The sequence below is a fragment of the Gouania willdenowi genome, chromosome 13 (assembly GCF_900634775.1).
Source record: "Gouania willdenowi chromosome 13, fGouWil2.1, whole genome shotgun sequence".
NCBI classification, from domain to species: Eukaryota; Metazoa; Chordata; class Actinopteri; order Blenniiformes; family Gobiesocidae; genus Gouania; species Gouania willdenowi.
In genome coordinates, this window is record NC_041056.1 from 30,364,818 (window position 1) to 30,390,111 (window position 25,294).

The 25,294-nt window shown below is 38.7% G+C and overlaps 2 protein-coding genes across 5 annotated transcripts; one reads left to right on the forward strand and one right to left on the reverse strand.

Moving 5' to 3' along the window:
- The first annotated feature begins 751 nt into the window (after window positions 1–751).
- On the forward strand, window positions 752–15,332 carry LOC114474139 (vicilin-like seed storage protein At2g18540). The gene is made up of 6 exons (XM_028464194.1): window positions 752–977; window positions 8,470–8,510; window positions 8,627–8,696; window positions 9,477–9,542; window positions 11,247–12,196; window positions 13,809–15,332. Exons 1-6 carry the CDS (start codon window positions 800–802, stop codon window positions 13,875–13,877), a joined length of 1,374 nt encoding a protein of 457 aa, XP_028319995.1. The 5' UTR covers window positions 752–799; the 3' UTR covers window positions 13,878–15,332.
- An 80-nt stretch (window positions 15,333–15,412) lies between these two features.
- Window positions 15,413–25,277, reverse strand: LOC114474140 (inositol-tetrakisphosphate 1-kinase-like). 4 transcript variants are annotated; one of them, XM_028464197.1, is made up of 11 exons: window positions 25,117–25,277; window positions 23,646–23,670; window positions 19,305–19,427; window positions 18,606–18,723; window positions 18,415–18,516; window positions 18,100–18,140; window positions 17,855–18,020; window positions 16,915–16,938; window positions 16,281–16,344; window positions 15,754–15,916; window positions 15,413–15,679 (listed from the first exon to the last, which is right to left on the reverse strand). In XM_028464197.1, the coding sequence occupies exons 1-10, from the start codon at window positions 25,197–25,199 to the stop codon at window positions 15,781–15,783; spliced, it is 882 nt and encodes a 293-aa protein (XP_028319998.1). In that variant the 5' UTR covers window positions 25,200–25,277; the 3' UTR covers window positions 15,413–15,679; window positions 15,754–15,780. The 4 variants fall into 4 exon arrangements, with proteins under 4 accessions (XP_028319998.1, XP_028319996.1, XP_028320000.1 ...); XM_028464195.1 differs by having other exon boundaries at window positions 16,281–16,348; window positions 25,117–25,275; XM_028464199.1 differs by lacking the exon at window positions 16,915–16,938 and having other exon boundaries at window positions 25,117–25,275.
- Between the last annotated feature and the right edge of the window lie 17 nt (window positions 25,278–25,294).

A 25,294-nucleotide genomic window follows, 5' to 3' on the forward strand; every position in this document is an offset into this window, starting at 1 on the left:
TATTGTCATATGGTGAATTGGCCCTCATCGGCTTCCTTAGATTTGACTTCATTAGCAGACCTTTGACTTTATCACAATATTGTATTTTGAGTTCATTTTCAAAATTTTGACTTCATTCTTGATTTGCCCAAAATTACTGTATTTCCTCCATCAAAATTGTCCCTAATCTGCTTCCGTACTACTCGATACTCCCTGAACCTCTCTATTCACAATGCTCTCACCACAACCTACTCTCCACAGATTGCAGAGTAAACAGGTGCGAAAAACGTCACAAACCACCATTCTCAACCAATAATAGCAAAATGCAGGTTTCATCGCACAGAGGGAAGTCACTCTTACATTTTTACAACAGTTAACGGCAATTTGAAATAAGAATTAAACAATAATTAATCACAGCAATACTTTATATCCAAATACATTTGTTTTTAGCAACAAAAAAGTTGTTTTGGGTATTTCTAAACTTTAGTGACTCTTTAAAGATCATGTCCCAATACTTCTGGCTATAGAACTCAAGCCTGTGTTGGTGAATTACTCACTGCAGCTCAGACTGAACAAGGTCAACGTGACCTTGACTTTGTGCTCAGGTCCTGCACAGAGAGACAAAAGATGCTGAGTTTGGATGAGAGCATGATGCGTGTAAAGTGAACAAAGGATCTACAGCCTGTGCTCTGCACTGTTTAACTCTGTAGGTGCTATTAAAGCCATGCATTCATCACCATCATCACTGATGATACGATACATCATCAAACTGTGAGTGTGAGCAGGACCTGAGTCTGAGGCAGGAGGAGTGTGAGACTGGATGCGGTTATACGGTCACCTGACACACACACACACACACACACCGGTGTGGCTCCTCCTCGCTGCCAGGCCTGAGAAGAAGATCCGTTATTCCAAGGTTATCCCAGCAGGAGCCTCACCTCTCTCTGATCCTATGGGAATTCTGGTAGCGGCGATTTTTCTCTGGGCTGCAGTCGGAGGTAAGAAGTATCATCACTAGTATTAAACATCTAGTGTGTGTGTGTGTGTGTGTTTGAGTATGTGTGTGTGTTACTCTTTAAGTGTGTAGTGACGCTACAAAATGCGGTCAGGCTTTATCTGTCTGTCGGAGACGATCGTCTGTGTCCGCGCAGCTTAAACTGTTCCATAAATCTAACATCCTCTAAGTCACCGGGATAAACGTGTATAGATGTGCACCCAAAGGTGAAACCCACAGGAGGAACAATATAAGCGCCGTTACATCATTTGAAGTGCGCCCACCTCTGTCTGTGAGCGATGGACGCTGTTATACCTCATTTATGTATTCATTTAGAGACTATATTAAGCAGCATATGTTACCATTAAGCACTGTGTGTGTGTATATATGTCCACTGAATATGAGCCGTGTTAATGAACGGGTTAGAAAGCCGACGCACAGGCGCGCGCATGCAGAGCGCGCCCCTGAGCGCACACGCACAAAGCCTCTGTTGGGAATAAACGACATGCAAACATCAATTAACCTGACAAAATAACACAACAGACCGTGTGGTGAACAATATCAATAAGACTCTGTGCTGTATATATATTTCATGATCAGATTTTTAATAATAATTATAATAACAATATTAATATTGTTTTGGTTTTTCAAAGAAATGTCATATATAAACTAGTAATTTCGTCCATTAGTGACTACACAATAAACTAAGTGGATTGTATCTGTAATTGGGATTAAAATCTGATTTGGAACTGACATCTATTGTCAGGGACTAACCTTTAATAAATGGAAATCTGTCCTATTTAGATTAATCAAACAACCAAAAACCAAAAACAAGTGACAGCAGGAATTATGCATCAGAAGTTCCCCTGTCTTAACAATATGATTTAATAACAATGTTTCCAGTTGACTGTCAGCGTGTCAGGGGCAGTGGTTGAGTGGGTGAACAGAACTCAGCTGTGCTCTTTACAACTGAACTTTGTCCATCAGGTGGAGACATCAGCCCTGAAAGGCTACGAACATGGTTCTAAGAGCAAAGCCTAAGTCACATTCATTCAAACTAAGTTATGTGATTATGCTTGTGTTTGGAAAAGACTATTTATAGGCACACAGTGTATCTTTTGGCCACCAGGGGCGCTAGATCTGTAACTTTCACGTCACGCGCCCCCTAGTGGCCACAAGCGCCGCAGCACTGTCGCAAAAATCATCAAACAGTCAGTCAGGCCAGCCTCTCTTGTCTTTTGATTGTGTATGCAGACAGTAGTTGACCTGTAACGCCGCCGTCGTCTTCGGCCCCCTTCGCCAGGGGTCGGGGCGGATGGACGGGGGACGGGCGACCCGGCGTGCGTGGGGTGGTGTCCGGCGCCGGGCGGAAGGCATGTCAGCGGCGTCTTTTTAGCTTCCTCAGGAGCAGTTTTAAACATTTTGCTTGCCTCGGCCATGACCAGGAGTCAAACAGGTGGAAAAATACTAGCAAAAGCCTTTTAGCCCAATGAGTATATCTGAGCCTGTGGTCACGTGACTGCCGTAAAGTGATACATTCTCCAGGTCACATGACCAGGCCAATGACGGTCCGTTTCCTCCAAACTTACATGGGCGGTATTTGAAGAGGGAAGCCCCGCTCGGAGCATTGATAAAAATGATTCCTCAGGCTGTATATTGGCCTGAGGAATCATTTAAAATAACTCATATGCATCAACTCTTTATGTCAAAAAGTCCACAGTGTGCCTTTAAGTTATGTTTCAAGTTATTAGAAATTAAAGTTATCTGCTGATTACAAGAGTAAAGTCGCCTGCAAATATTGATTTTATGTAAAAAGAGAATCCCTTTTTTGTAAACAACTACAATGTACAATATAATGCATTATAGTGTAATATTGTTTTGCTGCAAAGTATATTTCATGTCTAAATTTAAATATCTGTCAAACTCCGTGCAATCTTTCTTTATTACTGGGCAATAAATGGCAGTGGTGGTGCAACGGATAAGGAAGTGTAATGGGAGGGTCACTGGTTCAAATCCAACCTGGGTCATCATCACTGGGATGTTGAGCAAGTCCTTTACCCATAACTACACGTGTTGTATGTCACTTTGGATAAAAGCATCAGATAAATGGAATTGGTAATTTATTCATTTTATTTATTTACTTGTGAAAAACTAAATAAAAATAAAACAATGATAATAAATGTCTTTTGCTGCGACAAATGGGATTTTCTTTTCCCAACAAATGATGCAAAGTATGGAAAAGATGCCAGTGGGCTAATGTACATAGAGACAATCACTCCTAAATCAATATAGACTGTGTTCTTGGACTGTAGGTGGAAGAACACTTGTATGCATATGCGGAATGTAAGGTTTTTTTCTACAGTCTTCCCAGATCTTTTAATTAAACAGCTCCGAGGACAGATGGTGTTAAAAGTACTGATATATTCTACTAAGCAGAAGTACTGTTACATGATTGAACGTAGCTTAATTAAATAGTACTCAAAGTAATTAGTTACTTCCACAAAAGCATCTGTATAAAATAAAAGATTGGTCAAAATGTACATTTCTTTTTTAAATGAAATAAATGAAATCAAAGAATTCAATTTAAAATTAAAAAAAAGTTCTTATGGCTAAATGTATGAACTCTAAAACTGATAAAATAAAAACCGCCATTCAATGCTGAATTATGTTTAATCTGGTTGGTCGGTTTTGATGTGATGATTGTTGTCTGGTCATTTCATTTTTTTGCAGTTTCATAATGTCCGTTAGTCATTTTAAAACAAAAAATGATTTACTCAGTAACAGTTTGGTGTAGAAATGTAACACATTACTTGTTTCAAAACATACCTAAGTACAAGTAAAATTATTCAAAATAGTACAAGTACCCATAAAAGCCACTCAATTACAGTAACATGAATATTTGGCATTTAGATGACTTTGTTGTAATTTGCGCTATACAAATAATGTTGAATTGAATGAATCCGTTACTTTCGTTTCACATCTGATCATTCCAATGTAATTCATTCTAATTAGTCACAAGGAAAGATTTAGCAAACCTGCTGTTCCTGCAAACAGCTCAAGCGTAGGTGAGTCCCAGAAGCATGAGTGTGTCCAGAGAATTGGGAGTAGACATTTTATCTTCTTGGGCTGGGTGTGCCCCGTAGAATGGGAAAGCTGGCGCAAACATGTTTTGGCTGATTTATCCTCACGATCCAGTCCAGCCGACTCCATCATGACCTTGGGGTTGTAGGGAAACAGTGCACAATGTGTGTGTGTGTGTGTTGGAAGCCAAGCATGTAGCTAAAGCAATAGTGTGTCAGAGCCTACAAAAAAAAAAGAAAAGAAAAGAAATATCCTTACAGGTAAACAAACTGACAGGAGCCTTTTAAGTGGGAAAATATGCACTAATTTATGAGAATAAAGGAAATTAGCATCAGGCATATCAGACAACAGGAAGCAATACAGAAATCAGCAACTTATGACCAATTTATACATACATACGTATATGTACAAAATAATAACAGTGTCTCTGGTGGTGGTTATGTTTTTTTCACAATTAAAATCTACTTTATAATATACTGTATATGACAGTGTTACAACGTGAAAAAACAAAACAAAACAAAATAGAAACAGAATTTGAGGCAATCTGGTAATTGGAAGTGTAGCCTAGTCACAGACTCTTATTGTGAAAGTCTAGTTGGAAGAATAGATAGTGGCTCGTTTCCAAATGTGGATCCAGTGCAACTTTATCTGCTCCTGATACACACGCATGCACGCACACACACACACACACACACACACACACACACACACACACACACACACACACACACACACACACACACACACACACACACACACACACACACACACACACACACACACACTTAATCGACCCTCACATCGACAGGGTGCATCACATAGCCAAAGCCAAAGCCAAAGTCTAAGCAGCTCACGTGTCTGTATATCCGGGTTGTTCATTAGTGGCTATAGGGTATCAATTAGTGCTATTGATCCTGGTGTGCATTCATCTGACTGCGTGTGCTGCCACAGACCACAGAGTTTGGATACACTTCATTGCTGTTTTACTTTGTGAAACATTGAGGATGTGTTAACTTTGATATGGAAAGAAGAAGAAAAGGCTGGAGTTCATTCTCCACAGACACGTAGACCTTGGAGTTGATGTGTCTCCAAGCCAAAGGCCTTAAGGAAGTGCTTAGTGTGTCTTTGATGACATCCTATATGCATGGGACTTAGACTCATTTAGCTCTGGACATGTTGGCATCCATGAGAAAAAGAGAAGGACAGCGGTTAAGCTCCTTTAGAGTGTCACTTTACCAAAGTATCTGTGCTTACCATAATGAGGGAACAGCTCCGCCCACGCCTGTGCACTACAAAACATGGTTAGATAAGCTCACAAGTTCACAAGTGGTTTGATACTGTAAGGTTTTTCTCTACCTTCCTCCTGGTTCTTTTAAGGCAGTGGCTATCCGTACGGTTGCCGTATCAATAAACTGACATTCAATCCGTACGCAGCGCCCCTATTTGGCCAGTTTAGGTCACGTGACTAAGACTAAACCTTACCCAAAACCTAACCCTAACTCTAACCCTAACCCTAAAAAAAGGTTGTGATATAGGGTTATAACCAAACCTAACCCCAAACCTAATCCTAACCCTAACCCTAAAACGCTACGTACGTGTACTTCGGTAACCATACCAATAGCACCGGGGGTTGTCCGTACGGCAACCGTACAAATAGACACTTTCTTCATTTAATTGAACAGCTCCAAGGACAGATGACAAGAGTATAGTAATATGCCAATGTGGTTTATTCCAGTAAATTAGACACACAGGCAGTTATCAGAAGAAGCCTATGTCTCTCTATGTCTGTGTCTCTCTATGTCTGTGTGTCTCTCTATGTCTGTGTGTCTCTCTATGTCTGTGTCTCTCTATGTCTGTGTGTCTCTCTATGTCTGTGTCTCTCTATGTCTGTGTGTCTCTCTATGTCTGTGTCTCTCTCTATGTCTGTGTCTCTCTATGTCTGTGTGTCTCTCTATGTCTGTGTCTCTCTCTATGTCTGTGTCTCTCTATGTCTGTGTGTCTCTCTATGTCTGTGTCTCTCTCTATGTCTGTGTCTCTCTATGTCTGTGTGTCTCTCTATGTCTGTGTCTCTCTATGTCTGTGTGTCTCTCTATGTCTGTGTCTCTATGTCTGTGTCTCTCTCTATGTCTGTGTCTCTATGTCTGTGTGTCTCTCTATGTCTGTGTCTCTCTATGTCTGTGTCTCTCTATGTCTGTGTCTCTATGTCTGTGTGTCTCTCTATGTCAGTGTCTCTCTATGTCTGTGTGTCTCTCTATGTCTGTGTCTCTCTATGTCTGTGTCTCTCTATGTCTCTGTGCATCTCTGTTCAAAAGTAAAAAAGCAAGCGCCGGTATCTTCGAGGCTGGGCCCCCTCCTTGCACCATAAACAGAAGAGGCTGGTACAAACGTGATCTAGCCATATATCACAGAGGGCAGTCTAGCTCTGCTCTGCTCGCTGACCTTTAGGTCATGGGCATACAAGAGATGGATATTTGAATTTGAATTTCAGAAGTTTTCAGAAAAACAAAAAACAGAACAAACAACATTCAAATAACTGACTAATCAGTTGAAATGGTGTAGGTTATACACACCTACCTCATCACAGAAACAAAACACGTCTCTCTAGATAATTTAAAAAATATATAATAATAAGTAGGAAACTAATGTTACTAGTTTTACTTTACACATTCAGTATATATTCTGTACAATTCTATATATACAGTTTAGTTTATACATGCACATCAAACATATATACATACATGTTCACACATTTACACACATACATACAGCACATACATACATGCATACACGAATACATATATACATACACACATACACGCATACATGCATACATACATACATGTACATAATATTAACAATATACCATTTAATATTTACTACACAAATTTCATTAATTCAATTTTAATATAGAATATAAAATACAGTGTGGCATTGAAGAATACAGAAATGAAGGTAATATCTTTCAATACACTTGATCTGATACAGAACATCAATGTGGTCTCGTTTAAAAATAAGTTAATAGTGGAAACTCTATTCAAAGGATTCTAACAAATATAAACGCCTGAAAGCCTTTAGATTTTTATTTGTATTTGTTGGTTTAATGTTTTATCAAAGAAAGACACAAACAGACTTCAAATTCATAATAATACTTCCACAAAATTAACTAAAGCACTCAGAGAACGTAGACCTCCGCCATGCCTTAGGAGTCCATCATTTTGCATTGTCACCTAAATGTTACAAAGATATTGAGGTAAATCTATGTATCCATATAAGTGGTTTTCAGTCTCTGTATCTGTGTTGCCCTGCGATGGACTGGTGCCCTTACCTGGGTGTACCCACGCCTAGTGTCCAATGTCAGCTGGAGATAGGCACCAGCAGAACCCTACACCCTGAAACGGAGCAAGAGGGTTGGAAAATGGATGGATTGATCCATGATGGGGGTCTTCATCCAGATTTGGATGAAACTGGGATAGAGGAGCCAACTGTTCATGTTCAAGTCAAATTTCATGAACATCAGTAAATTATGAACCAAGATATTCATTTTTGAAATTTAACCAACGATGAGAGATAGGGATTTCAATTTTTTTTTTAATCGATCCAGAGTCGGGATATTGATCAGGATCACCCCCAAAACCTAATCATTTGTTGCCAATACCAGCCTATCATTGCCCAATCTCATTAGCTCTCTGAAGCTAAGCAGGTCTGGACCTGGTTAGAAGTTGGATGGGAGACCACTGAGAACTCCAGGTGCCACAGTGGGGTGGCAGTCACTCCACTGGTATCTGTCATTGTGTCCTTGGGCAAGGCACTTCACCCAAATTGCTTCCATCAGTCTGTCCCAGGGCAGCTGTGGCTACAATAGTAGCTTACCACCACTGAGTGTGGAGTGAAACTATATTTAAAGCGCTTTGAGTGTCTATGATTAAGCGCTATATATAATCTAGTGCCTTATTATTATTTGTTCTGTATCCCATTTTAGATATTCTTTGAAACTTTCATCAAAATCCGTATTTTAGTTTTTTAGTTTGACTGACAAACAAACAGACAAATAAATAAATAGATAAAACACTGCCATAACCTCCTTGGGGGAGGTAATTGTACTTTACTCCAAAAAGAATAAATCATTACTTGTGTTCCATCTCATGATTTCAATATACTGTATATCTTTAAATGTTTCCTCTCTTACCTTTAATTTTCTTTTTTATTATTGAATTGTCTGTTAAATATGTATGATTATATTATTACTTTATAATTTTTTGCAATCATAGATTTATTTTGTCTTTTTGTGTGCTGTTATTGTGTGGATGGATGATGCGTGCGGTTGCTGTTTGGATCGTGTGTGAAATGGTGACCTACACATGAAATGTCATTCCTCTTGTGAATCAATAAAGTTTTGTGATTCTGATTTTTCTCAGTGGGAAGCCGGCCAGTGACCTCACCACTTAATGATGCCAAGGTCAGAATAAGTCTGCCCTACTTCTAAACTCAATATTCACCAACACATCAGATTTTACAGTATATACACAGCTTTTTAACCATCTGCATGTGTTTGCTTTTCTTTGTTTTCTCCAGGTTGAATGTGTCATTCAGGAGACACTGAATGACGATGGGTCACACCATGACTGCGGCTCAAAACTAGAAGGTAATCAATTAATAGCGATGATCCTATTTGATGTAACCAGGAATGTCTAACAGTACAAGAAATCAGCTACAGCAGCCAGAAATGATAAGAGAGAAGTAGGAAAGCCCTTTCAAAACACTGTAGGTGGCCTATAAAGATAAATATATCGATATGTATGTCTACTTTGAGTAATGTGTAGTAGGTAAAAGCACTGAGGAAAGTCTATCCCTTTACTCTCAACAAATTGCCTTCAATCAAAATAATAATTTTTTTTTTTTTAAATCCACAAATTAAAAAACCCCAAAACAAAACCCAACAACAGTTCAAATCAAACATTTTCTTTAATTTAAACTCACTTTAACTCCAATGGCATATACTAAAAAGTCTGCTTATAGTAGGTACACCCCTTCAAAATAAAAGCACATTTGTCTTTCTTTCTTTCTTACACATGCGTATAGACCCCCCTGATTGTTATCAGTCCATAAACCACCTTTGGGTCCCAACCCTGGTGTTGAGAACCTCTGAGATATAATTGTGTATAATAATGTATTTTCAGGAGAGTTTCAGAGTTCTGACATCATAAATTAATCACTACAAAATATGTATAAGTGCACATTGTATTTATTCAGATGAAAGGGCGCATAATAAATTCATGGCAATGACTTTACCAATACTTCAATAAAGATCTTAAACCTCTTCTTTTGTCTGCAGAGTTTTTGTATCGTTTTGCTTGTATTCTAAGTTTGTTTTTGGTGTATTATAATTGTGTTACAGTTTAGTTTTTTGTTTGTTTTCCTATAGAGGAACACGATGAAGACCAAAGACACTTGGGTCTTCTCAGGGAGCTGGAGAAACTGGCAGAAGATGGTATGAACATTTAAACAATGCCTTTCTCAGAACTCTACAAAGAGAATTGAAACTCTTTCCAATGCACCCTGGTATCATTTAAAAAGAAATGTCCTTCTCTGTTAAAAAAATTATAATAAAATGGTAATAATTAATATCAACATTTTAATATTGGTAAAAAAAAAAATCATGAAGAATTGGATTATTGAAAAGAACAACACAGATTGATCTCTCTCAAGATTAGCACAACTAACAACATATAAGGTGGTGTTAAATTGATCAATTCATAGTTTTTATCATAGTTTAATCAAGTAGTTCACAGCCTTTTTAGTTCTGCATAACCCCTTGCATACTTTTGTAAGTATCATGCCATTTCTGTTATTTGTTTTAGCCTACACGTGTGTAAGTAGCATCTCCTGTTTGTAGAAGACTGGAAACCATTACACTTCTGACATAAAGGTCATTTTAGCTCCACAGTCATGCCCAAATATGACAGGACAAATGTTTTCATTTAGGAATGACATTGGTTAATATTGATACCCTCTGCAACATGTTCATGGTTAGGAATAACTGAATTAGAAAAATAATAAAAACGACTATACAGACAATGTCAGGAAGACTCAAACTATCACTGAGATGTGTGATATTTCAGTCAAAAAACGAAATTAATAACTTTTTATTTAAGTAGTTGCTCATTTTAAGATAGGGGAAACTATTGTAAAGAGGCAAGAAATGCTAATAACTGGGCTTATCAAAAGTAATTTTTAACTAAATTTTAGTCATAAATATCCGTTACGACAGACATATGCGATCCTCAGTCTAATTTTGTTTAGCTCACAGATGGAACACACAAAATTGCTCCAAAAACACACAACATTAAAGAAAATCACACAAAAAGACAACAAAAATACACAAAGACAACTAAACAAAATCTGTGCAGTTTGCGACTTTCAGATCCCTTTCCCCCCTCCCTCCCTCCCTGCTGCTCTCTTGCCCTGCCTCCAAACTCGCCAAAGTCCCTCTCTCAGAAGAGCTAACAAGCTAACGTTAGCCAGACAACAACATCACAGTAATATAACATGTACTGTTAAAAGCATATTACTGCAGCACTTCTCTCTCTCAATGTGCACACAGTACAGTACATTGTCACTTACAGCAGCCCACACGGAGGCTGCTGCACGCACATGAACAACTCATGCACTACAGAGTTCTAGTGTAACAATTACAAATCAAACATAATGTAAATCAAGCAGCAGTAATTACCTTTCAAACAGAAAAGTCACCAATTCCATATTCTACTCCTCCAGACCATACACTCTAGCTCTGGGAAGGGGCGGGGCCTGTGAGCACCAGCTGTCAGACAGCCCATCAAACACAATCTGGCACTGATTGGTTCTTTTTGCTCGGTCGCGGTGCATTCTGGCAATCTATCAAAGGCTGCAGGAGCAGCAGGGGGGCTCAATGAACCTGTTATTTTTCACACAAACTACTAGTTTCATGTAAAGCTGTCCTTACATAGTGACAGCTTTAATAAATATGACAAAAAGTCACTTTATTAGAGTTGCAGACTGCACCTTTAAATGTATATTGAAGGTTTTGACTGAACAAACCCCATATTGAAAAACCACAGCTCATCTTAACACGGTTTGACAATAAAACATGTGTCCCATGGGTAATTTTACCACCGTGTGTTCAAATATTCCTCTTTATATCTGACATTTGCAGAGAGAGAACGGGAGCACGACAGCCCTGCCAAGAGATACGAGTACAATCTGGTGGATGATGAGAGCGACTATGAACAGCAGGACGAGGATGACAACTTTGCAGAAAACACAAATGGAGAAATAGAAGACAACAGGGATAATGAGGATGAAGATGATGACGATGATGGTGATGATGACACTAAGGAGAAAAACATGGAGGAGCCCCGAATTGAAGACAGAGGGAGGGATGATGAAGAAGAGAGAGCCAAAGAGCTGGAAGAGCTGCTGGCTGCAGAGATCAGTAAGAAAGGAGAGGAGGAGAAAAATGACGAGGAGCTGAAAGAACTACTGAAGGAGCTGAAAAAGAAGAGATACGAGTCTGTGAAGGAGAGGGAGGACCAGAGAGGCTCCGTGGAGGTGATGGAGGAACAGAAGAAAGAGGAGGTTAAAAAGAATGAGCATGAAACGGTGGAGGATACAGAAAAGCAAAAGATGGAGGAGCGGCGTAAGAACGAGGTGGAGCTGATGGTGGAGAAAGAAAAGGTGGAGAAAGAGCTGAACGAGCTGCTTAAAGAACAGGACAGCAAGAACCATCCAGAGCAGGAGAGGAAGAGGAAGGAGAAGCAGGAGGAGCTGGAAGAACTGGTCAGAAAGATGAAGCGAGTGCAGGACGAAGAGCCGAAAGACATCAACACGGAGGAAACACAGAGTGAGAAGAAGGAGGAGGAGAAGCCAGCAGAGGGAGAGAGCGGAGTCCAGAAGAGAGAAGAAGTTACAGAGGAGCTAAAGGAGCCACCGCAGAAGAGGGTGATGGAGAAAGCCAGCGACGAGGCCACACGGCAGTTTGACCGCGAACGGTACAAGAATGAGAAAGAAGATAATGATGAGGATGAGGAGGAGTATGTCAAAGAAGATGAAGAGGATGATAACGAAAACGAGAAGGAAGATGAAGCTGAGGAAGACGAAGGGGAGGTAAGCTCAGCCAAAGCGTAGAACTCAGCTTTGAATCAGGCAAGATGTGTAGATACTTACCTTCGAACCATGTGACCTCTCACAGCCAGTAAGTGCAGTACAAATGTAATAGTGTATTATTGTGGTATTGAAGGAAGATGGAAGCACTGTAATAATGTGGATTTGGAGAAAGAGGAACTGTACACGTACTGTAAGTTCTAGATAGAAGCGAGGTGTGCTGTCAGTGTGACAGAGGCTCTCAAAGTGGATTTGGGATTAGATCAAGGCTACACTCTTAGCTGTTCTTGTTTGCAGTGATGGAAAGACTAAATAAATCAGGATACAGGAGGCTGTGGTACATACTCACGCTCACACCATTGACAACATTGCTCCCATCTACAGTGATCCATTGGGATCACCTTAGAGTGTCTTGCCAAGGTAACAGAAAAGTAACAACAGCAACAGTGTGACACTTATTCTCAGTAGCTTTGTAGTACTTGAGACTAATCTCGAGATCACATTTTGTAGGTCTTGGTCTTCTTTCAGACTCGAGAGCATTTTCACTCAGTTTTGTCTTGGCCTCGGACGCAGACTCAGGATTTTCCATCAAGGCCATTCAAAACCAGCTCTGATCTGCAGTTCTTCAACTTCATTAATGTGATAGTAAGGAGAAGCACTTGGAACTGTTCCTCGTTAGTTATTGTTGTAATTTGACTTTAAACATTAGCGTTAGCTCACTGATTGTTGTGCCTCTTTGCCTTTTTCAGTGCCTTATGGGTCAGACACTTGCAAACACTGAGATATCAGTCCGTCTTATTTCCATTCAGAAATATCTCTGAACACTTACTTTAGGCCCCTTTTGCAAGACAAATAATCATCTTAATTTCAGATATTTAAAATAATTGTTGACTTATCAGTAGCTTTTAAATACATACAAGGATTGTTTATTTATTTTTTGGCAAGAATTTAACAACTTTGGCAAGATTTGCGATTTTTGCACGTTGTGCTTTGAAAGACTTGCAGACACTTTGCCTGTCAAATGTATTTGAACGAAAACTAAAATTAAGAGGAAAATGTTCTTTAACTGTTCAACCTTCTCATGGTTTTTAAATTATTGTCTTGGTGTTGCCTTGGTCACGACTCCAACAAGTTTTGGTCTTGGTCTTGTTGCTTTCTGATCTCAGGCAAGTCTTGGTCTCAGATGGTTCGGTCTTGAGTAAAACAATAATTCAGTTCGATTTGTCTCTGGGAGAGTGTGAAATATGACCTCATGATTTGGAAAAGGAAACTAATGGTCTTCACTAAAAAGAGGATTTTATCTTATCTCATGACTTTGTCTGTCTAGTTCAAAATGTAGAGAGTATTGGATAAATTATCCCATTTGTTTCTTTTGTTGCCTTATTGATTGTTTTGAGTTGAGGCAGAGCCATTTCCTTTCACCAATGCTATTGATAAAAAATCTCTGTGAGTCTCAGTTTCAGTTAATCAAGGTAACGTAGGAATCTTGATCCTTCCAGTTCTATAGGACCAGAGATGGAGCAGTATCCTAACAGCATTACCTGTTTTATCGATCGAAAGCATCACCACTTCAGTCTGTTATGGATGATGTAACCCATTGCATCTCTCCTCTCAGGAGCTGCTGGAGATCGAAGCAGAGCTGCGCAAAGTTGCTGCCGAGCTGAGGGAGCTCCGCAGAGGATAAAAAAAACGGCCACTCAGCAGATACACACACAGCTTACATCTTCTCCCAGCATTCAAATCCCCTCTGCACCAACAAGTCTTTAGATGTGTCTGTAATAGACATGTAGAAACAGCAACATAATGTCATTCTTAATTCTATGTACACACCATCCTGGACTGTGTAGTTGCTGTGAGACTAAGCAAAGACACAAAGGTCTGGGATTGTGTCGCTGGTGTCCCCTCGTCTGTATAAATGCTGTTAGTGTAGTTAATTGTTGTTTCTTTGCAGTTGTCTTAACCACAACTGATACAAAGCATTCTGCACTTTTCTCCAAAGCTCCCTCTGATAAAGATCAAACCAGTGCGTTTATGGTTCATCTTCATGGAAGTAACAAGTTCCTGATGATTCTCTCAGTGATGCGTATTTTAATATAGAATTTGTGCAATAACTGATAACTGCATAATGTGTAAGCTGTTATGACTGTTAACAATGTAATACTTACAGATATTTCTACACCATAGTAGGCCACTATGTCCTCTTCATCTCTTTGACAAAGTAGAAAGGAGGAAATGGTGTCACATTTGGCTCCTGCACTGTTAAACTCGACTGTTTGTGAGGAACCCGGGTGACACGAGCCAAACGGAAGCACCTTCAGCTTCATCAGGTGTTGCGTTGATCTTTTTCACGTGGTGGCAACAGGATGTCACGTACTTAGAGCTTATAAGGTCTAAAGTGTCACCTCGGGTTCTTAGCCAGCTTTGCACTCTTTACCAAGCCAAGGAGTAGGAGTTTGAGGCCAGGACGGAGGAGGAAGACAATTAAAGCCATTTTGTCGTCTTTTGGTAACAATGATAAATGCTCAGTAGTGCTGCATTCTAGTTCTCATGGCTTTTATGTCATTTTTGTGTAAATAATAATGTGAAGTATGTTGTCTTTAAGCCAAGGTCGTTGAATCTTCAAAGCAAATACGCCCCCAAGTGTACACTGGGTATGCGTGCACTTAGTGCAGGATTACCAGGGCTACCAGTAAAGGCCCACAGCGCAATAAAAACGCTGAAATAAAACCACAGCACACAAAAGAATGCAATAAATAGCCAAGTAATAAACTATTCAATACATTTCAATATTTATTCAAAGTGCATCAAATGGTACGCAATGATATACATATATATCTTTTTTCTACACAATCAAGATTTATAATACATTATGTGAATGCAGGCAGCGTAGCCACTCAGTTTGTGCAAACACACAGAAATATAAAAATACACTGTCCATCCACAATAATCAGATACTTCCTGTTTGTTCCAAAGAAAGATGTTTGTTCACTTGTGAATTGATAATAATAATAAAAAAAAAAAATGAATGTACTTTCCTTTTAAAGAATGTCCCCACAGGCCTGCAGGAGAACTGTGGGAAGTTTGGGGCATAGACGGCTTTTCAAACAACAGGAAATAAACACAACTGTTTATAACATCACTGGCAAATCAAAGTGCTGTATTTTGTGCCTGCTGTATCTACTTCTATGCTACCTGTCAATCAATAATCAATGAAGTGTATCAAACAGCCTCTATGTGTTTGGTTTGTTGCTGTAGTGTTGGGGTGTATCAGAGATTACAAACACACAAAACAGTAGATCTAGCTTCATTTAAACACTAATAAAAACACAAAAGTTTAAAAATATATATATATATATACTATATTCGTGGGGAAATTAAAATATCAGCTGCAGTTCCATTAAGATGAGTCAGCAGAAGAGTTTGTGTCCAACAGAGACTCGATGTAGGCCAGCAGTGAAGGGAAAAACTGGGGTACGCCCTCATAGCCTGTCGGTGGAAACAGAAACATTAGAACATCAGTCTGTCTCTCTGCAGAAGTCCATGCATCACTTTGCAAGTACCTGGGAAGATATTAATGTCGATGACCGTCAGTGTGTGTGTGTGTATGTTGATGATGACGTCGACACCAAACAGGGCCATTCCCAGCTGGACTCGGAGCTCCCGGACCAGCGCAGCCACGGCCTCGGAGCTCGGAGGAAGGAGGTGTGGCATCTGCTCATCCATCTGGGATTAGGAGATAATAAACACCATAACTAAATAAAACAAGTACCTCCTAAAAAAAAATATTTTTGATTGATAAAAATGTAACACGTGAAACTTGGTGTAGCTTGGCAACACATTACAGTTCTTTGATAAAAGTTACATTTACACAACTACTAATCACTGTTCTACGATGGTGGTGGAAAAGTTATTCGAGAAACATGGTGAAAATCAATTTGGAGCATTTGAAGAGGGCAGAATGGGAAACTTTAGAAAATTCAAGTATGATGGATAGATGGATGGATGGATGGATGGATGGATGGATGGATGGATGGATGGATGGATGGATGGATGGATGGATGGATGGATGGATACGATTAGAACTTACAGCGGTGAGATCAGAGCTGCACTCTGGTTTGGACACGTGATGGCTATTGAAAAAGATGGTCTTTCTGTCTGGAACAAGAGAGAAATCAGAATTCAATGAGTGAAACAATAAAAGTGAATAAATATTTAAGCTTTCCAATAAACTTCATTATACACGATTGACATAATGTGGTAGAAGCCGCCAACGTGATCTGCCAATGCTTGGGAAACTCTGACTAATGTTATCTCTCTCTCCTGCTCTGATCCCTCCTTTATTACCACTAACTCCTACTGGTTGATGCAGATGTTCTCCATCAACATTCACAATAATTTACCAAAAGGATAAAGGCCCGCTCAGAAACAGGTCTGTAGACATCCTTACCAAAAATAACAAAGACCAAAGGCTGTTTACTTGTAAAATTAAAGCTTGAATGATGATGTATTCAGAATACTTTATTCAGTATGAATATGTTTATGTTGCATATAAAAAAGTATTAAAAAAAATGGTTATGTAAATAAACCCTCACATTGAAATTAGTATTATCTTGCATAAAAATGTGAAAAACAGAACACAGTAGTACATGTGACTTAATGCACCTAATGTCATAACAACCTCCAATGCCATTAAAAGCAAATATAAAAGGATGATTCTTTACCTGCGGTGTCAGGAAACCTAATGGCTTTAGGTTTGTCCAGACGTTGCAGGGAACAGAGTAACAGAGTATTTCAAAAAAAGGATGAAAAGCTGCATTTCACCCTGTCATTGCACTTGGACTATAAAATATATCTTGAAGGTTTACTTTACAGGTGAAAATGCACACATCTCCTTCTGCCAATTCAGTTAATTTCATAAAAATATTGGATTTCTTCGGAGTTACTGCAGGATATAGAGGGTGTTGCTGCAGCTCTCAAAGCTGATGAACTGAAGGAACTGAACAACACGTTCCATCTCCAAACTTGTTGCTACGCAGAATTTAGCCAATAAGTGGTTACATTTCTGTATCTATTTTCATGCATAAAAGTATTATTATTTATAAATGTGCTGATAGAGTAAATACACCAAGGCCACACAGTGGCTGTACAATCCAGTGCTTCTGCACGAGCACAAGAAAAATGGATGTCCTGTTTTTTGTAGATATTATCATTTATATTAAAAACAAATCTATTGCTACTTAATCCCGTTCAGAACCACTTTTCTTATACCGGCTGAAATGGTCCTTCCATTGTGAGAGTAGTCAATACATTTTTTATTCAGAAAAAGAAACAAAAACATCAGCTAGAATCAAGTAAAAACTCCAAAACAACATGATAGCTTTCCAAGATTGTAGACCTTCCTTTCAGTAATCAAATGCTGTTTTCAGTTACATAAATTATAATGTATTATTCCATAATATACATACATACATATGTGAATTGGAAAATATGGTAATCATCATATCCATTTTCATGATTTTGGTATACCATCCACACCATCCAGCATGGTGGGGGTTGCATCATGCTTTGGTTGTAGTTTTAGGCAGACTGTAAAGTTTGTAAAGGTAGACTAAAGTAGCAATACGCTGTCTGACTAAGCAGTTTACTGGAGTGTTGACTGACCACAGGGACCAGGCGGGAAGTTCTTGAGTGAGGGTCTCTCTACGCAGTAGTGTCTGTCTCCTACAACAAAGATCTTATGCAAAACCGCGCCATGGTTCACAAAACTCTGTAGCACACAAGGCGGGTGGATGTCAGCCAGACTGTCTGCACTAAAAATCAGAGACATCTGCAGAAAGAAAACAGTTTCAACAGTTTGTATTATTGTTTTAATAACTATTTTTTCTTTATTAATGGCAACCACTAACCTCATGTGAGAGAGAGCCATGTGCTACTCTGGTCTTACAAACTGGGATCAACAGAGACAAAAAGAAACATTTAGGAAATATTTGGTAGATCATGATTAGACGTTAGAAAATGAGTAAAACAAAGACTTTAATTCCTAATTCTTAGGGTGTACCAGTAAAACTGCACATTATTCACAAGACGGTTTATCGTCGTAGACACTTTGGCCTCACATTAACAATGTGCCAAGTTTGATTCTTTCTTACTTCCCTTTCCCACAATGAAATCACTTTTACTATTAAATGAATGAAAATAAAAAGAATTCATGTCAGCATTACCAACAGGAAAGCTCAGAGTCTGAGTGATCACAGCCTGTTGAATGGAGCTCAGATCGTCCACACTGTGGATCTCCAGGTAAGGAGGGCTGCAGATGAGCCTGTCTGGTAAACAAAATAAAACATCACAGTAAAGTAAGTGGATTGAACAGGACTACAGGCAGCTACCTTTACACTATGAACCTGGAGATTACCTCGCAGTGACTTGTGCAGCTGGCTCATGATTCGATAGGAGGTAAAGCGGTCTAGTAGTTGAGACATGGCGGGCAGTGGGTCCACCAGGATGGTACTGGGATGTGTTGACACATAGCTCTGTAGTGAGGAAGGACACATTGGTATACAGTGTCAGTGTGTGTAGGTGAGATTGTTTGTTTACAGGTTGTTGTTTTTTTTGCCATTATGGTTCTCTTTCAACGCCAGACGATTGATGATATAATATTGCATTTTTACATTATATATTTCATTAACCAGTTTTACCTCTATTTTTTAACATATTAATATCTTTATTCATTAATAGTCTTCACATTATGGCACTCTTGATCATTAATTATTTTTGCAACTGTAAAGGACAATGGACTAACTTCATCTCGTTGTGACAGTAAATCTAATTGTGAATGCTATGTCTTTTTCTATTGAAAATATGTATTTTTTTTCCTATTTATGCAATTTCATTTTTAGGTAGAGAGTGAGAATTTCCTTTCAGAGAAGAAACAAGTCTATGAAGACAATGCTTCACTACAATCACATCCATACATTTAAACCTAATACATACATTTCTTCTACTTCTCAGTGTTCTTGTTTACTCTTTGATTCTAATGTAGGGTTTATTTATGTCTGTATGATTGGATTTACTGCTGTTTTTTTGGTCATTGTCATTTCTACCTTGCATTTACCTGAAAATTGGCCAGGAGGTGCTGTGATTGGCTGTCGTGCTCAGCCTCCACGATGACATCAGACAGCTTATGGACAATGACATCAAACGGTCCCTGAGGTACCAGCGGTTGAGTGAGGTCAATCTAACCCACACACAGAACAATGCACAGAGCAATATGTTGGATGAGAGATTTTCTTTAGCTGTTTTTGGTTTGTTTGTTTGGTTTGGTTTGGTTTGGTTTGGTTGGTTGGTTGGTTGATTGGTTAGTTGGTTGGTTGGTTGGTTGGTTAGTTGGTTAGTTGGTTGGTTAGTTGGTTGGTTTAAGGGTAGTCATTACACATTGGGTCTGTATCATAAAGCTGGAATATGGCTATTTCAGGTTAACTCTGGGTTTTCTCTATCATGAATCTGGAAGAGTTGCATTGCTCCACCTAATTTCCACTGCTTTACCGCAGCACAATACAAACTAATGATAGATTATGACCAGCCCCGTGTCTTTACATGGTTGTCTACAAATTCCTTTTTCTAAAACTTATATCGCGGCGGCGCCAGCAAAAAAAGGCAGAGAAGACCTTTGTCAGAGGAACGGAGCAACTCCATGTAGTGACAGCTCAGCAGCAACACACACACTGTGAGTCACAGCAACAGGCACGCACACACACTTGCAACCCAGCGCTCCATCAGGCAGCACACACACAAATATCCATCAATCCATCCATCCATCCATTTTCAGAGCTGCTTTGTCAGCACACAAACACATCACACACATTCCCACACTCCCTTCCGTATCACTCCTACATCATTCATTTATTTTACTTGTCTCTCTTCCTCATACTGTTCACATGGTCACATGGGACTATACTGTATGTGTGAAAGCACCCTTAGTGCCACTGTTGTAGCAGGATTTTTCAGTGATCGGTTGCTACCGTCTTGGGAGAGCAAAAGTGCACATGTAGCTGTGGGGTGTGGGAAACGCAAGTTACTTAGTTCTGCTTTAACCTGAAATATACAATATAAAACCAAATATTTTAATGCTTTCATTTGGTAATGTTCCACTCTGAAGAATGTGAAGATGCAAGATACTGTTTTGTTGTTATTTGTTGATGTTAATTTAGTTTTTTAACTGTTTTCAAGTTGTCATTTACATGATTGAAATTAATAAATTAAATAAAATCACTCTCTATCAAGTACCCCCTGAGTTTTTATTCACTTTTTTTGTGCTTTTGTAATTATTTTGTGTTCTTGTTGTCACTGTGTATTTTAATTATATTTTTAATTATAAATCATTTATTTTTCCATTTCCAATAGCCTACAGTACCTATCAGTTTGAAAGTGTCCGCATTTTGTGCGTTTCATAGCCCAAATTACTTAACAGCGCTATTTCCTGGAACAGCTGCACAGTCTCACTCCTCTGTAAGGCAGAGGGAGGCCACGCCCCCTGCCAAAGGCATGTTGCTCCTCTGCCTCCATTCCCATTGCGTGTTTTTACGTGTTTGCGCATGCACAGTCAGGTCCCCAAGATGACAACATTTACGTCCAAAGGCAGTGTAGAAAGCTGCCTTTGGACACAACCGCGCTATGCTAAATGCTATACGTTACTTCACAGTGCATTAGTGAATAGATGCCATGTGACCGCTGCTGCTACGTTCTCTAGCTAGTGGGCGGGATAACACTATAGGCAGGATGACAGCGCCAGAGATGATAAAAAAAACTTTGTTTTGAGGAAGAACAACAGCTTTTAAAAGATGGGAGACCAACACCTGAGCTACCAGACCTTCAGCAAAGGTAAGGTCAGAAAATTGTTGATACTTTTCAGAGTGAATGGAACAAAAAGAAGAATTGGCTTTGTGGATGCTCCTCACTGAGGTCGTTTTGAGTTGTTGTTGTTGTCTTTTTCTCCGTGTTTCTGTGTTTCCAACACAAACAACAGATGTGCTGCAGAGTATGGAGGCTATATTAAATAATTGTTTATGTTTCTTTAATGGTGTTTTACGATGTTGATTTTGTTAGATGGCTAAATGCTTGTTCATGTCGATCTTGTTGGTTTTTTTTTTCTTATTATGAATTTTATATTTTGATAAGCGCATTGAGATGGCTTTGTTGGAAACTGCTTTATAGAAATGAAATTGATTTGAATTGAATTAACACTTGCTAGCAGAAACATATGAAAATGTCATTGGTGGTCTTGATTTTCAACGTGCCTACCCAACCCTAGTGGTCACGGCACGTCACTGAACACAAGTACACATCAAAACCGAACAATCAAAATTGTCAAATAAACCCATGCACAAAAAGGAGAACAGCAATGAAAATCAAAGCTGCTATCCAAGCAAAGTAAATCAATACATAAAACCGACACATATCTCAGTCGCAGATCTACCTCTGTCCCTTCAATTTTCACTCATTCAGTAGAAACAGCTCCATAAAAGTTATTCCTCATCGTTATCGTCCTCAAACCTCAAAATCATAGTTCTTGATAAAATGAGCAAACTGTTCCAGCATCTATTTCAATGTTTCCTGTTTCCCTTCATTATGTAGGTAATTTTCTGTAAAGGGAAAGTCATTAACATTTGCCATATCACGTATGTAATATTTGGACTGTTAGTATTTTTTCAAAACAATGACACATGTCAATCAGTATCTGTCAATTTTTTAGTAAAATTGTGCTTTTTTGGGGCATTACCCCAAATGCAAATAAAAGCCATAGGAATATTTGGGATTTGACTGGGGTAATGTATGTTCTCATTATCCATTTGTAATAATAATCTTAATCTGGAATTAATTGTTTGAGTGTGGAACCTTGAACAAAACAATTCACAGTCATCTAGTGATAGGACAAAATTCAGGTATTCCCTCTATGCTCAATTGAATGAAATTATATAATTCTGACGTTATTTTCTGCGTTAGCAGCAGAAACTGATTCTCCAGTTCTTGTCCACGTTTTCCAGTGCTTCTTAAAGTGTGTGGCGCGGCCCCTGGTGGGGAAAAAAGAGGTATGACAGGTGGGGCCCAACAAACTTTTCAGTTTACCGGTAATGCCAAATGCCTTTCTGAAATCAATAACATTTAAAAAAAAAAGAAGGAAAAAAAAGCCTACACACAAAGAAAGTAATAATGTGAAGCCTAAAAATGTAACAGAAATTAAAATAGCACTGAATGATTAGATTGCATTAGATATGAGACCGGGAACAAAATGTAAAGTGAAATTAAAGTGCAAAAATAATGATTTAAAAATGCATTTTCTTCAGCTTTTTGCCACTGATAACAAACAATGTTGTTTTATTTCCTGAATTTTTGACCAGAGCCAGAGCTGTATAGAGAGAGAGAGTGGCGACAACGGAAGTCCAAAATCCTTCACTGTCACGTGATACATGTAAGACCATTTGTACCCCGGAAGTCACTGGCAGTCTATTCAAATCACTTGACGTCACTAGAATTTTCGGTAATTTGGCATCAATAACTGCAATTTTGACAATATTTTCAACATTGTTGGCCTATTTTAAATTTGTGTGTGCTTTCAATATCACATAGGGCTTCTAAGTCCCCTTTCCCTCTGCCATGATCATAACTAGCTGAGTTTATACAAAAAAAACATACATTACAGAAAAATACAAAACGAAAAAAATAGAAAAATTAGTTAAAAAAAACAAACCATCATCCACATCTTCCATATAATTAAACCAGGGAAATTGCACACATTATTTTACGTTGCACCCACAAATATACCCCTTTATAACACTACAGAGTACAGAGTATGTACACATCCAACCTTCAAACACATACTCATAATTTGGCCATAATTGACAACTCTACTTAAGCTCCTCCCACTATATGAATACATACTTTCGATGGGCACTGTACTAGTTAGTTTAATTTAATGTTTGATTGTTGATCCATTGTGAAATATGACTTTACTTTTTCCGTTAGTTCGATAAATTTGAAAATGTGTTATTCGTCAGTATTATTTGGGGGCAATGGGCGCAGGTGGGGCTGAAAATTCACCTTTGTTCAAAGTGAGGAATACACAACACAGTTTGAGAATCACTAAATGTTCTGGCTCTGTCTATGTAAGGGCACCTTAGAGCAGGTGGCTACAGGTGGCTCTGACACTGATTATCAATGGTACGGACATGTGTGTGTGACATGTGTGTACGTGTGTGTGCGTGTGTGTGTACATCATTGTCCAACTTTTATTCATCATCAAAGTTGCTTGTTTCCTGAACAAAAATCTACATTTAGCAAAACTCAGATTGACTAATCATTAGCAAAGCAAAGAAAATGTGTTCAGAAATCATGAAAATAAGAAATCTCACACTTTGCTTGATAGTTGGTGAGAAAAGAAAGTCACTGAAGCCCTTACCTCCACCACTTCCACTCCACGTTTCCTGCAGGAAAAAAAAACACATGCAAACGTTCAGCGATGTTTTGGAACTGATGGTGCTACAGTCAGACGATGATGACCTGATGTTTATTGCTTATCATAAAAAATTACACAACTGTGAGTGTGTGGGCCACACCCATGGGACCAATCTCATTATTGCACTGATCAGTTACTTAATGTTTTGCAAGTGAGCATATGGACTGTGGAAGTGGTTATCTACAGCAGTTGTTCTCAACTGGTGGGTCGGGACCCAAAAGTGGGTCGCCGACCTGTACTGGGTGGGTCATGGACAGCTGGTCAAAAATTAACAAATACTTAGTGTCTCTCATGTTGGATCTGTCTTTTATTTTAAAAGAACCTTTTCTTTTGACAAGCATGCTGTAAAATGCATGTTGCAAGGAAAAATATATGGATTTATGTTTTTAAAAATATCATATATATATGTGTGTATGTTTTCAACATCTATTTTTGAAAAACAAAATTTAATTGATTGAATTCTAAATTAAATAAATAAATGGGTCATGATTTAATGACCGTGGAAAAATGTGGGTCCCAGGGTGAGACCCCTGATCTACAGCAGTGGTTACCAAACTTTTTGTGGCCAAGGTACACCAAAGGACAAGTAGGATTCTGAAGGCACACCTATTGTGCAAAATAGCCTATATAACACGTGTTATCACTCAAATCATGCACAATATCTGTAAATGTGCACAGTTATTTACTAATGCCAAATCAAATGTTAATTAAGGTATAGAGTTTTCCTCTGTAATATGAGTGCATACAAAATAGTAAATGAAAAAAATATTATTTTTATGTAGTTGTATATTGTAATAATGTATGGATGTCACAGTATCCCACGGCACACCCGGCTCACCGTTTTGGAACCACTACAGGGATATGTCAATGTTGAACATTAATTTGTATATATTTTAAACAGCATATTTGATCAACTTTAAAACTACATAAATGATTGCACACTTGTGCACATGTTTTTACCCATAGTAACTCCTTTGTTCTTGTGGAAAACAACATCATACGGAAAACGTACCTATAGTCCTGAGGCTAATGATACGTAGCCTCAGGACGTCCGCATCAACAGACACTTCGTAACTTTTTATGTTTTTGCTTTATTTATGTAACTTGCAATGTACAGATATTCCTTTTTAATATATATATATATATATATATATATATATATATATATATATATATATATATATATATATATATATATATATATATATATATAGTAGTGGTGCATTTTCACCTACTGTGATCCTTAGTGAAGATATTGTGATAAACTGGTATAACCTGTACTGGAAGCTGCTAAACCAGAAGTCACTGAACTACAAAAGTCTTTCAATGAGTCTGTTTATTTAAAGGGTCCAATAGTGGTCACTTAGTTGTTATAAAATGTCTTAAATTTAGCTTTGTTGATCGATGAACTTACTCACAGAGCTGTGCGAACGCGTCCAGGTTCATCCTGCGACGCTTCTTGGAGCTCAGACAGAATCCCACCCTGCGGCCTGACATCGGGATGGAACTACGGGGCTCCACCGGAGGCTCTGACAGCACGGATCAGATCACCCTTCCTCCTCCTCCTCCTCCTCCTCCTCCTTCTCCTCCTG